The sequence below is a fragment of the Oryza sativa genome, chromosome 4 (genome assembly GCF_034140825.1).
Source record: "Oryza sativa Japonica Group chromosome 4, ASM3414082v1".
Classification (NCBI taxonomy): domain Eukaryota; kingdom Viridiplantae; phylum Streptophyta; class Magnoliopsida; order Poales; family Poaceae; genus Oryza; species Oryza sativa.
Window position 1 is genome coordinate 12,089,718 of NC_089038.1, and position 12,436 is coordinate 12,102,153.

Consider the following 12,436-nt stretch of genomic DNA (forward strand, 5'->3'; position numbering starts at 1 on the left):
AAACAATTGCAGGGCCTATAGTCCGTAAACCCAGGAAGAGTCAGCAAAGGACGATCGACGAAGTGTAATGTCATGTCAAGAGAAGGACTTTTGAGTTTGATCTGTTAAGTGATCAGTGGGTATGCAATCTATTTAGGCATACGACACCGAAGTCAGGCTAGAAGCGGGACAGTTATGCCAGCAGTTCAATTGTTCCCAGTCAGGCGAAATGTATGACTACTCCTGTAAGGGGGGTAGGTCGCAGAGATGAGTTCTGGCTCACCTCGTCGCTGTTTCAGTTGAAGGAGCCAATTGCAAGGTGTCATGCAGAATTACGCCGGTCCTAGGTCACTTGATGGAATTCTGAGGGACACCGGTGAGGCCAGGTCAACAGCTTAGCTTAGAGAAGCAACAGTGAGGACAGTTGCGGTTCAGACGAAAGACAGGTCAAGCAGGTTTCCTGGAATTACGTGTCACTCGAGTCAGAACCCGTTCAAGCGGACGTAGGATCAATGAGTTACAAAGGTCAGATGCAAGCTTCAGGAACAACTTCATCCTCTTCGAGTCAGCATGGTGAATTGTCAGGTTATCAAAATTGCTAACCTCAACAATTCAGTCCAAGATAAGTAAGTTCCTTAAGCATCCACAGCCCTGTCTGGGTCAGTTGAAGTAGAACCAGTCAGTCCAGTCTTGCAAAGCAAAGGAACAGAAAAGTTGAATCAATCAGTTCAGTCGTGCAAGTCTGGACAATCAGTCAATCAGTCAGTTCGAGACAGAAAGGGGGCAGTGCAGTATGCGGATCCGTCCGATCAGTCAAACCGCCCGCCAGCTCCAGCTTTCTTTCTAGCCATCCCAGAATCTCGGGACGAGATTCCTGTAAGGGGGGTAGATTTGTAACGCCCCGATTTTCGTTCGGGAATAAAAATCAATTAATAATACATTTTCTAGAAATTAAATAAAAGTTAAACCAATTTAATCAAGTGGAATTATAGAGGAAATTTGAAATTTTCCTTTAAAAATCATTGGCCGGGAATATTTTGTAATATTCTTTGCGCCCTAATGTACTCTCCGGAATTTTCCGTGAATTTTCGGAGCTCGAGAAATAGTTTTAATAGCACAAAGATCATTGCATCAATTAAAATAAAAAGAAAAACAATTAAAATCCCCCTTCCTCTCTTTGGGCCTTTTTCGGCCCAAGTCTTCCTACCCTCCCGCGGCCCGCGCGCCCCTTTTCTCTCCCTCTCGGGCCGGCCTCCTCCCTCGGCCCGCTCGGCTCTCTCTCTCCCTCAAGTCTGCTTTACCTCCCTCGCCCGTTTTCCCCTCTCTCTCCCCGACAGGTGGGACCCGAGGCCCCACCTGTCATCTTCTTCCCCAACCTCCCGTCGCCCCAACGGCCGCCATGGCCGCCGGTTTCGCCCCACGACGCCGCGGTTCCCGCGCTTCACCCCGCCCCACGAGCGCGTGGAATCGATCCCCTCCACCTCCTCCACTTTTTCCCCCACTCTCCCCGTGAAAATCGGCGCCGGTTAACCCCTCCACCACCCCACGTCGGCGCCCCACTTCGCCGGCCGATTCCGCCACGTCCGGCCTCGATCCCGCCTTCCCGAGCCCATAAAAAGCACCCCCGTGCTCCCCTCGTCCATTTCCCCTTGTTTCCCGGGCCCGGTACTCTCTCCCTCGCTCTTCCCCACGCCGCTCCCGCGCGCCGCCACACTCCGGCGAACTCCGGCCGCCGTTTCCCGTCGCTAGGGTCGCCGCCGCCCTGCTCCGCCGCCACCGCCAGCTTTGCCGCCGCCCGGGCAAGCTCGGCCACCGCTCCATTTCCCCTCTCCACCTCTTTAGCGCCGTAGCCACGCGAACCACCTCTCTCCGCCGCCGCCCCCGACTCCAGCCGCGTCGCGCCGCCGCTTCGGTCGACGCCGACCAGCGCCGTTGCCTCCCTCAGCTCCGCAAGGACGAGGAGGACCTCGGCCGCCGCCCCTCTTCGCCGGAAATCCGCCGGAGCTCCTCCTTCCTCGGTCGCCGATCGAGGCCGAGCCCGTCCGCCCCATCCCGAGCGACGCCCGTCGCCGGAGCTCCGTCACGTCGTCTTCCTGAGGAGCCCCGTCGCCACCGTTCCTTGCCGTCGGCCGCCCCTTTGCCGTCGTGCATCTCGGTGAGCACTCCCCTCCCTCTCCCTTTTCCTCCCCTTCGTCGGCCGCCTCCCGGGCGTCCTCGCGACGCGCTGCCGCCGCCGGTGGCCGTCCGACCGGGTCGACTTGCAAAATTCATCTAAAATTGAGCTCTACATGTTTGTTTACTTTTTATGTACTGTTTGCTTGGTTTTTATAAGAGTTTTTCCTCGTTTTGCGTGCCAGCGTGTAGTTCCCGTCGTTTCGGAAGATCGCGGTCGCAAGGATAAGAGTTCGGAAGATTGTTTGAAGAAGCAAGGCAAGTCACACATTCCCCTTGAGCATGTTGATCCTAATTTACAAATCTTTTACTGTTTGCAAATAAATATGCATGTTTTGCTAATTACACGGGATCAGGGTTTACCTATCTGCTCGCTTGTGCCATGTTTACTTGATATCTATCATTTGTCAACCTTGGGTAATAAATCGACTAGCTCATGTTACTTATTTGACCCAGCTAGAACTATATGCTTAGCGATGCTTATTTACCACTAGCTCAGTTGATGGGATAATTACAGTATTAGACCTTTTTAGTATCAGAGTGAGCTGCGTGCTCGAGACATCTGGCCATGCTTCATGGTCGTAATTATCCAACTAAAATGCGACTGAATAGTGGGCTGTGGGTGCATGGTTTTGCTGGTCGCACCCATGGCAGTTAAGGACCGGTTCGCGGGATGCCCTGGAAGAACTTATCGTACTTACCACAAGCCAGCGTGGGCAACGGCTGGGCTTGTAGTGTAGCTTTCCTCTAGTCGACGCATCCAGGCAAGGGTGGGCGTGATGGAGCGGGGCGAGCCCTGCGACGGCCTCTGTCGCTTCCGGATTCACCTAGGCACGAGAGGGGACTGCCCGTTGCCCGCTGGGGACGGGGGTGAAACCTGAGGTGTGGTGTGCTTGGCTAGAGGGGGTTATGCGAAGGGTCCTGTCACGGCCTCTTTCCGGTATGTCGTGGTGGCATGTCGGCGCACGGAAACGTGTCGTGGGGCTGTGTCTTGTGGGTACAGTTGTACACCTCTGATCAGAGTAAAGCTATTCGAATAGCCGTGCCCGCGGTTATGGGCGGTCGACCAGATTCACCGTGATTAGTCCCATCTTAATAAATCGACCCAATACACTGTAATTCAGGTGGGTTGGTTGGGCCTGTTCAACGTGGTGTAGCGTTGATCAGTGGAGTTTTTAATGTTACTTTAATTACCCAATAGTTTTACTGTTTTGCTCAATAAAATATTTTACAACTGCCTTTATGCAAATAGCCACAAACCCCTCCTTGTATCCCCTTGCACGTCTGCATCGTTGGTGTGGCTTGCTGAGTACGGTGGTTGTACTCAGTCTTGCTATTATTCCCCCTTTTTCAGAAGTGTAGTGCTTTTGATCTGAAGATGGAGTTAGAGGACCAAGGCTCAGACCCCAGTTGAGTTTTGCCTGTGGAGTGGAGCTGAAGCCCCGCTAGGATCGCCTTTTTCCGCTGCTGTCGTTCTGTTTCGGTGTGAGGACTAAGTGCCTCTTCCGTAAGTATTTTACGCTTTATTTACGTTTGGAACTGTATATTACTTGTCGTTTTGTGTACCCTGGCTGGTCCTGGACAGGGATTTAATACGCAAAATAGTCTGGAAATTTGGGTTAAATTTCTGGGCGTGACACATGTTTTCCTTTTGCTGAGATGACTAATGATGCAGTTGCTACTGACTTGAAGTTTCTTGAGGATTTTTCAGCTCCTCTCCCTGCGCCGATTGGCAGTCGCCGCCGCCCTGGTCACACTGACCCGGTGGCCTGCACGCCCACGGCCCTCACCGAGCATAGCCGCTCTCGGCCGGCCGCTCCACCAACTGGGCCGGCCACTCCACCAACTGGGCCGGCCGCTCGCAGCTTCCCCGCACAGGCTTCGGTGCGCTCAACCACTGCTGGGCCGTCGGGCCCAACCGTCACTCCTACTCGGTCGGCTGGTGTGCCGACCGGACCGCCTGCCCCTCGGTCGCCCTGGTCAGCTGGCGCACCGACTGGGCTGTCTTTACTTGCGCCTGCCTGGTCAGCCGGCGTGCCCATCGAGCTGGCTCCCCTACCGACGCCTGCTTCGTTGGCCAGCGCGCCCACCGAGTGAGCTCCCCTGCTACCACCACCGACTGGTGCTGCCACACGCGCCCGCAGTGCGCGTGTCCCCGGCATTCGATTGCCAACGCAGCTCGGCATCTCTCCCATCATCAATGAGCACACCATGACGACACGCGGCAAGCACGGACTTCACCAACCCGTCAAGCGCTACAACTTGAGTGCCACCACTCTCTCTCCAGTTCCGCGCACATATCGTGCCGCACTGGCCGACCCCAATTGGCGGTCCGCCATGGAGGAAGAGTTCACTGCGCTGCAGGCCAACCGTACATGGGACTTGGTCCCCCGCCCAAATGGCGCCAATGTCGTCACCGGCAAGTGGATCTTCCGCTACAAGTTCCAGTCCGACGGCAGCCTGGACAGGTACAAGGCTCGCTGGGTCCTTCGCGGCTTCACGCAGCGCCCCGGCATCGACTTCGACGAGATTTTCAGCCCTGTCATCAAGCCTGCCACAGTCCGCACTGTCCTCAGCTTGGCGGTCTCCCGCGATTGGCCAGTTCACCAGCTGGATGTGAAGAATGCCTTCCTCCATAGGACACTTCAGGAGACAGTCTACTGCACTCAGCCCGCCGGCTTTGTTGACCCCACCAAGCCCGACCTTGTGTGCCGTCTCAACAAGTCGCTCTATGGTCTCAAGCAGGCCCCACGGGCATGGTACAGCCGGTTTGCCAGCTTTCTCCTTACACTCGGCTTTGTTGAGGCAAAATCAGATACATCTTTGTTCATCTACCGTCGAGGCTCAGACACGGTTTACTTGCTCCTCTATGTTGATGACATTGTTCTGACAGCCTCCTCTGATGCACTTCTTCGGTGGACCATCCGTGCTCTCCAGTCGGAGTTCTCGATGAAGGATCTTGGCAGCTTGCATCATTTCTTGGGCATCTCTATTTCTCGGCAGTCCTCTGGTCTTCATCTCAGTCAACGCCAGTACTGCCTCGAGGTTCTGGAGCGTGCTGGCATGACAGATTGCAAGCCATGTGCTACCCCTGTTGACACCAACGCCAAGCTCTCTGCCGCTGATGGTGCCCCAGTTCGTGATCCCACGGACTATCGGAGTCTTTCTGGCGCCCTCTAGTACCTGACTTTCACCAGGCCAGATATCTCTTATGCTGTCCAGCAGGTCTGTCTTCACATGCACGATCCACGGGAGCCTCATCTTGCTGCTCTCAAATGCATCTTGCGTTATGTCCGTGGCACGGTTGATTATGGTCTTCACATCCGCCGCTCCTCCACTGTTGACTTGAGTGCATACTCTGATGCTGATTGGATGAGTGCATACTCTGATGCTGATTGGGCAGGTTGTCCAGACACCAGGAAATCCACCTCGGGTTATGGTGTGTTCCTTGGCGACAACTTGGTCTCCTGGTCCTCCAAACGTCAGCTTACTGTATCGCGCTCCAGTGCCGAGGCAGAATATTGTGCCGTGGCCAACGCGGTGGCTGAAACTTGCTGGCTTCGACAGCTTCTTCATGAGCTCCATACCCCTCCGAGCCGATCCACATTGGTTTTCTGTGACAATATTAGTGCTGTCTATCTCTCTTCTAACCCGGTGCAACATCAGCGTACTAAGCATGTGAAGATCGATCTACATTTCGTTCGCGATCGCGTCGCTGCGGGATCTGTTCGAGTGCTACATGTACCTACTACGTCACAGTTTGCCGACATCTTCACCAAAGGGTTGCCCAGTGCCATCTTCTCGGAGTTTCGGTCCAGTCTGAATGTCCGTTCCCACGACGTTCCGACTGCGGGGGTGTTAGATTGTGTTTATCCCTTGCCATCCTTCCTTAATCTTCTCCGATATTGTTTCTATAAATCGGTTGCTAGATATGGAAGGCATGTGCCTATATGTACTCTACCATATGTGATAATCCAATCTATCGTGTTGAGCCTATCACACTTTTATGGTATCAGAGCCAGAGGTCTCGAGTTCAAATCCTGGCTGGCGCGCAATTAAATAAAATAATTGCAGCACACTCCAATATTCCACGCTTGAGACTTGAGGGGGTCTCGCGTGAGGGGGAGTGTTGGAGTGTATAAAGTGAATTGTCCGCCTTTCCCTATCAGCTTAGGCTTCTAGGTGCAACTGGCTGGTGCATGCAACTTAATAGACGACAACAACAACAGCACGTACAACACCTCCCCCGCGGCTCTGCCATTCGTCAGTCGCTTCTACCGCGCCACCGACAGGGGAATAATGGAGCTCGATATCGCTTCGGATGATCGCCGGAAACCGCCGCCGCAGATGCGGATGGCGATTGAGAGTTCATTGATCCATTCCAGCCGAGCGCTGCAGAGCACCCTTCACTTGGTCGACAATGGCGGGGAGCTGATTCTGGTGCAGCGGATGCTTTGGCCAGACCATTATGCTCATGACGATGGTAGCTACAGAACAAAGCGCAGCAGGAAGTACGAGGCGTGGAGGGTGGATTTCGATGCCGGGATCCTCGTCCCGGTAAAGGGTTTCAACTGGCGCGCCCTGTTCATCAGCATGTCCCGCGCGATCTCCGTGTCGGCGGAGACCTTACCATTTGTCGCTGCTGATACCATCTACTTCGGATACTGTGGAAACTTAGAACGGTATAGCCTTGCAGATGGAAGCATCGAACGTACACGGTTGGACCGTTTTGAGCCGTGTACGATCGTGGACTGTCTCTCCTATTGCATCCAGGGCTTTGGACTTATACTCTGAGAAGGGTGCAGTGCAATATCCTACCTAGAGAATGGAAACAACCAGAGATGAAAGAAAATTGGCTTCGAGTCTCTCTATTCAAGAAACAAAAGAAAGGTAAAATCGCAGTAATTTGCAAGATCGATCCTATAGAGGAAGACCACGCTTAATTTGAATATCAATGCTTATTAATCTGGATCGTGAAACAGTTTGATTACATATTGTTATTATAACTGATAATTGTTAGCTTCTTAATATGCATGTTGTTCGTTCATTATATCCCGCAATGAAAATGTCGGAAAATAATGTTACCTCAAAGCACATCAGTACAAGTTGCCGTAGCAATGTTAGAGAAGAATATGTATGCAGTATATCAGCGTTGGATTCAGTGCAAATATAATCTGCCGCCTGCTCTGCAGAAAGGGCCAATATGCAGAGAAGTTTGTGTGGATATAGCGGAAAAAAATACAAAAGCGATTTTGCTATACATTTATCGTTGTCAAATGTAATGTTAGGTCAAAGCACATCAGTACAAGTTGCCATAGTAATGTTAGAGAAGAATATGTATGCACTATGCAGTATACCAGCGTTGGATCCATTCATCCAGCGCAATATAATCTACCGCCTGCTCTGCAGAAACGGCCAATATGCAGAGAACTTTAGTATATCAGCATTGCAGAAACGGTGTGAAGTTTGTGTGGATATAGCGGAAAAAAAATACAAAAGCGATTTTGCACATTTGTCGTTGTCAAATGTAAATACAACATAATTCTGTAATTATATTGTAACTATAATATAACTTTCATATAATTTTAAATCGGATTTGTTTCAAAATTTTGAGAAGGGAAAAAAATCATTGCACACTTATGGGTGAGGGGATTCGGTTCCACGACAACCGCTTCGCGGAAATAACATGTTATCACAGAAATTTGGAAAGTTATATACAATTTCACAAATTATAATTACATGTAATTACGCTAATATTATATCATATTTACATCTGACAAATTTGTTTGTCAACAAATATATATAGATAGTCACTACAAACATATAGCCTTAAAAAACTTACACGCGGCTAAGGTTGTCGAGCAGACATCATCACCGGGTCTGATGCCGATTGCCTGGTGGCCTTCTGGTTCAGCCACGGCGATGTCGCACGGGTGGACGCCCACCAAGAGAGTTGGCGACGTCGCATGAAAATATATAAACAAAATAATTTAGAGTGTGCCATATGGAAATTTGACTCCAATCCAAATTTGATTTCGCTTTTCATACACACGACACTACATATAAGATATATGAAAACCTTTACCTGTATTGTTCTATAGCTTGAGCATCCCATATAATATCCTTGACGGGCTAAACCTTAACTTTTTCAAGTTCAGTTCTAATCCATCGCTGGTTATACTATTATGGCCTCAAGAATCTGCACCTTAATCAGAACCAAAATGGGACATAGAGTATGTATCCTGAATTAGAAATAGCCGGCGTTACTGAATATAAAACATATTCTAATGAAGTTAAAATAAAACAAAAGACACCGTGTCATCTTTTATTTTGCTAAGGTATGGATTAATTTGATATCCTAGCCCTGTGGCTTGGCAATCCGGCAAAGACGAGTTTCAACTGAGTCTATTATAGTTTTTTGAGTAAATTGCACTCACAGTGCAACAACTTGGTAGGTGGGTGTAATTTGGTATAATAATTTAAAAAATGAGCGTTCTAGTGCAACCACTTGGCAAGAAGGTGCAATTTAGTATAAGAACTTTATAAGTGATCGTATAAATACAATAACTTGTAAGGTAGGTACGATTTTGATACAATAAATTAAGAAGTTGTGACAACTTAATTATTTGGAGCATTTTTTATATAAATTCAAAATTTTAAGTACTTGACAATATACTAGCGTGGATTTGTATAAACATATTTATATTTTTATCCTAATAACTAATAACTCTAATAGCTAATAACTGAAAGTCAATTAAACTGGATGTAGAAATTATTATATTTCGGTTGATATTTGAGAAGGTGAAGAAAACAAAAAATTCTTAAAGGTAACTGAATGTAAATTGTATGTGCAATATAATTCTTAAAGATTAAATTCAATATTATAAGGTAATATCCATAGGATTAATGTGTATTGGCATATTGACATCGTGAAAAACCTCACCTAGCATATGCTTAGCTAAATTGATTCACCAAAATACTAAATTGTCAAGTTCTTGTACTAAACCGCACCCACTTGTCAAGTTGTTACACTCGGACGTTTAATTCTCAAGTTCTTGCACTGAATCGCACCCACCTGCCAAGTTGTTGTACCGTGGGTGCAATTTACTCTAGTTTTTTTATGACTAAGATATAAGAAGATAAAAAAACCTCTACCTAATTCTAAAATTTAAAATTCAAAATACATTTATTCGTTGTAACATGCTGATGTTTCATATAAATATATTTTTTTAGAAATTTGTTCCATACCATTGAAAGTTTTCAAGTTTAATTTTATACCATCGAAAGTTCACGATGCTTTTTTAATGGTAGTAGTAGGAAGAGTAACGGTGGAAACTCTAACGGTATTAAAGTGCAACACGAAATTTCAGTGCTATCAAACTAAAACTGGAAACTTGTGATGATATGGAACACTTTTTCCCATTTTTTTCTTAATTCCACAACAAATTAGAGGCATTTCACTAGCTGGGGTAAAAATCTAGACAGACGAAGAGGTGAGATTAGAGCAAGTTTAATAATATAGCCATCTACTAGCTCCCAAAATTGAAATATCATATATAGCCAATCTAATAGCCACTTATACAATAGTTAGTTATAGATATATACTGCATCATTAATATCTAATCCACCCATCTCTCTTACATACTATATTGGAACTCGTGCTACAATTAGTCAACCGATAGCCGATCGACTGATAGGCCAATAGGGTATTGTTGGTGGTCTCAGCCGATATAGTTAGACCAGATCGGCTATGGACTTGGTAAGATAGAACATAATAAACCCTAAACATGTCTCATCGGCTATAATATCATTTGTTTGGGTTTGATAAATAGACTTCAAACGGTATCATGTAAATAGCCGATAGAACAACATTTAGAGCAAGAAAAATATAATGTACCAGCTAATACTCTAGTACAAACTTATATAGGCAAATCAATCTATATAAAAATATCAAACTGTGATCGGTTAATAGTTTAGATAGCACAGCCGATACCGATTTACCTTGATATAACTATATAGAGTGATCTATCTATATAAGTGATAAATTACATAAAACTTGGTAAAGAAGCATGTATATTAGGTAGGATCGGCTGAAACTCCAATACTATCCTTAATTATAATTGTTTCTAGGTTAGTTTCTAGGGTTCGATAAAAGACTAGGGATGATGCATCGCAAAGTAGATAAAAAAAACTAGAGTCTAAACAATCAAGTAAATATTTACTTTTCAGGATGGTAGATGTCTTAACTAATATAATCTAATAGGAATATTTAGCCGATACCGGCAAGAACCCTAAAGCGAGAACCACCCGATAGAGATAAATCTAGATACTAAGACTAGATTAGCTAAGACATATGATAGAAGATGATCATGATAAAAGGATTAAAACATCTAAAGGGACATAATAGCCCCAATAGCACAAGCCATTGAGACGTGTTACCTCTTGCGAAGCAAAGTCGTCGAAAAGTAAAAACAAAAAGGGTGGCAATGTGCCGAAGTTGTATTAGATTATCTCCTATATTACATAGCTATGGGGTTCATATTTATACCCCGAGTACAAACTTAGTCCATTATGGACACGACTCAAATTTTCTAAAGATAAAATACAAACAAGACCATATACAGTGGTCTCTTACCAAAACTAATCACAACCGACTTAAACTAACCTAACTAATAGATACAATTGCCTTATTTAAGCTCTATCTCTAATTGGCAATGACTGTTACCTCAATCTAGGCCCTGCTGAGCCCAAGTTATATCTATCGTCTACTTGCCATATCGGCCAAGTTAAGCCTTTGTTCTTTTTCCAGCCGATACGACACTCAGCCGATGTGCAGCCTGACTTGGAGATCAACTCGATTCCACACCAAATCCGTCTCGATCTTTCTTCTTCCTCTCCAAATCTTATGCAAAATTCTGTCGTTAACAGTTACCCTTTTTTTTAACATACGCATGGATCATATCTCTCCTTATCTTGCCGCTGCCCTTTCTGACGACACTGGCTCCTGCTGCCACTAGAGAATCTCTTACCAGCCACAGTGGTATTGACGAAATATTTCGCCTCTAATGTGGAAAAACGGAAGACTTAGCTGATCCTCTGCACGACCGTATCATCAATCTGCATGTTAATATCCTAGGCGACCCTCATGTTAGGACTTTCTTCTTTCAACCATGTCCCTTTTTTTAATTTGATCCGACAATTTCGCTAGGGGAAAAACTTATTTTTGTTGTGATGAATAATGGTTTGGCAGTTGATTTGATCCATGATGAGTAGTCCTTGCTTCTCGTTTCGACGGCTTGTGGAGGAATCATCTCCGACAACGACGATGAATTTTTTTTGGCCGCAACGCAAATTGTGCATAGCTATTGGCACTCTGTCAATGCACCAAAACATGGCGGTTCTATCATGGGTCATGAATCGATTGATCGCAACAGAGAAGCACACACTTGAGAGGATAATCCTACCTACGGTCCAGTTTTATTCAAGCGCGGAATTGTATTAAGCCAATTTTTTTTGATTTATCTTAGCTATATGCTATGTCTCTCATTAGTTATACTTGGTAGGAATAGAATGAACCGACCTCTATTTCTCTGCACAATGAATGCAATAAAGGATCACGATGACTATTTTGTGCAGAAGAGAAATGCAGCTGGTATACTAGTTTAGGCAAAAAAAAATGTCAACTATACCAATACAAAAATAAAATCTCGGTAAAGTATAGGAAACTAGCATGTACCATTTGTCTAGTTGAATAAAATATAGTTTCAGTACAATTCATTAATAAAACTTTAGGGTGTAGATTAAGAACAAATGATTTTATCATTACTTCTTTTTAGCACCTACCTAGATCATCACAGCAACACTTGCACTGCATCATTCAACAAGAAATGACTACTGTGCATGATGCACTACCTATATATATATGAGTCAACCTCAATTGAACTCAAAGGGAGTTAGATCCATGGAGAGAAAGAGAAAAGAAATGATCTATTACTCTGAAATTACCTAAAAATTCAGTAGCAGCACACGTCATCGAGGTGGCCGAAGAGGCAGAGACTACCGATGATGCCAATGAAGTGGATGATGATGGCCCCGACGGCGACTTGGATGGGCGGGCAACGGTGTCCTAGATCGACGGACGGTGGCACCCTAGATGGAGGGTCGGCAACGCCCTAGATGGACAGTCGATGGCAACCTGGTTAGAGGTCGGTGGCGCTATGGATGTCGGGCCGACAGTGACCTAGATGGAGCTGACAACGGAGCTGGTGCGAGGAGGGGAAGGTGA

At 46.4% G+C, this 12,436-nt stretch overlaps 1 protein-coding gene across 1 annotated transcript in view; it reads left to right on the forward strand.

Annotated features, from left to right (window-relative positions):
• Positions 1–7,088, forward strand: part of LOC107276637 (uncharacterized) — a 36,809-nt gene extending 29,721 nt beyond the window's left edge. Inside the window, exon 2 of the mRNA XM_015779274.3 lies at positions 6,404–7,088. Within this exon, the coding sequence (XP_015634760.1) occupies positions 6,404–6,945 (542 nt within the window). The 3' untranslated portion in view covers positions 6,946–7,088. The remainder of the gene's footprint in view (positions 1–6,403) is intronic.
• The last annotated feature ends 5,348 nt before the right edge of the window (positions 7,089–12,436 follow it).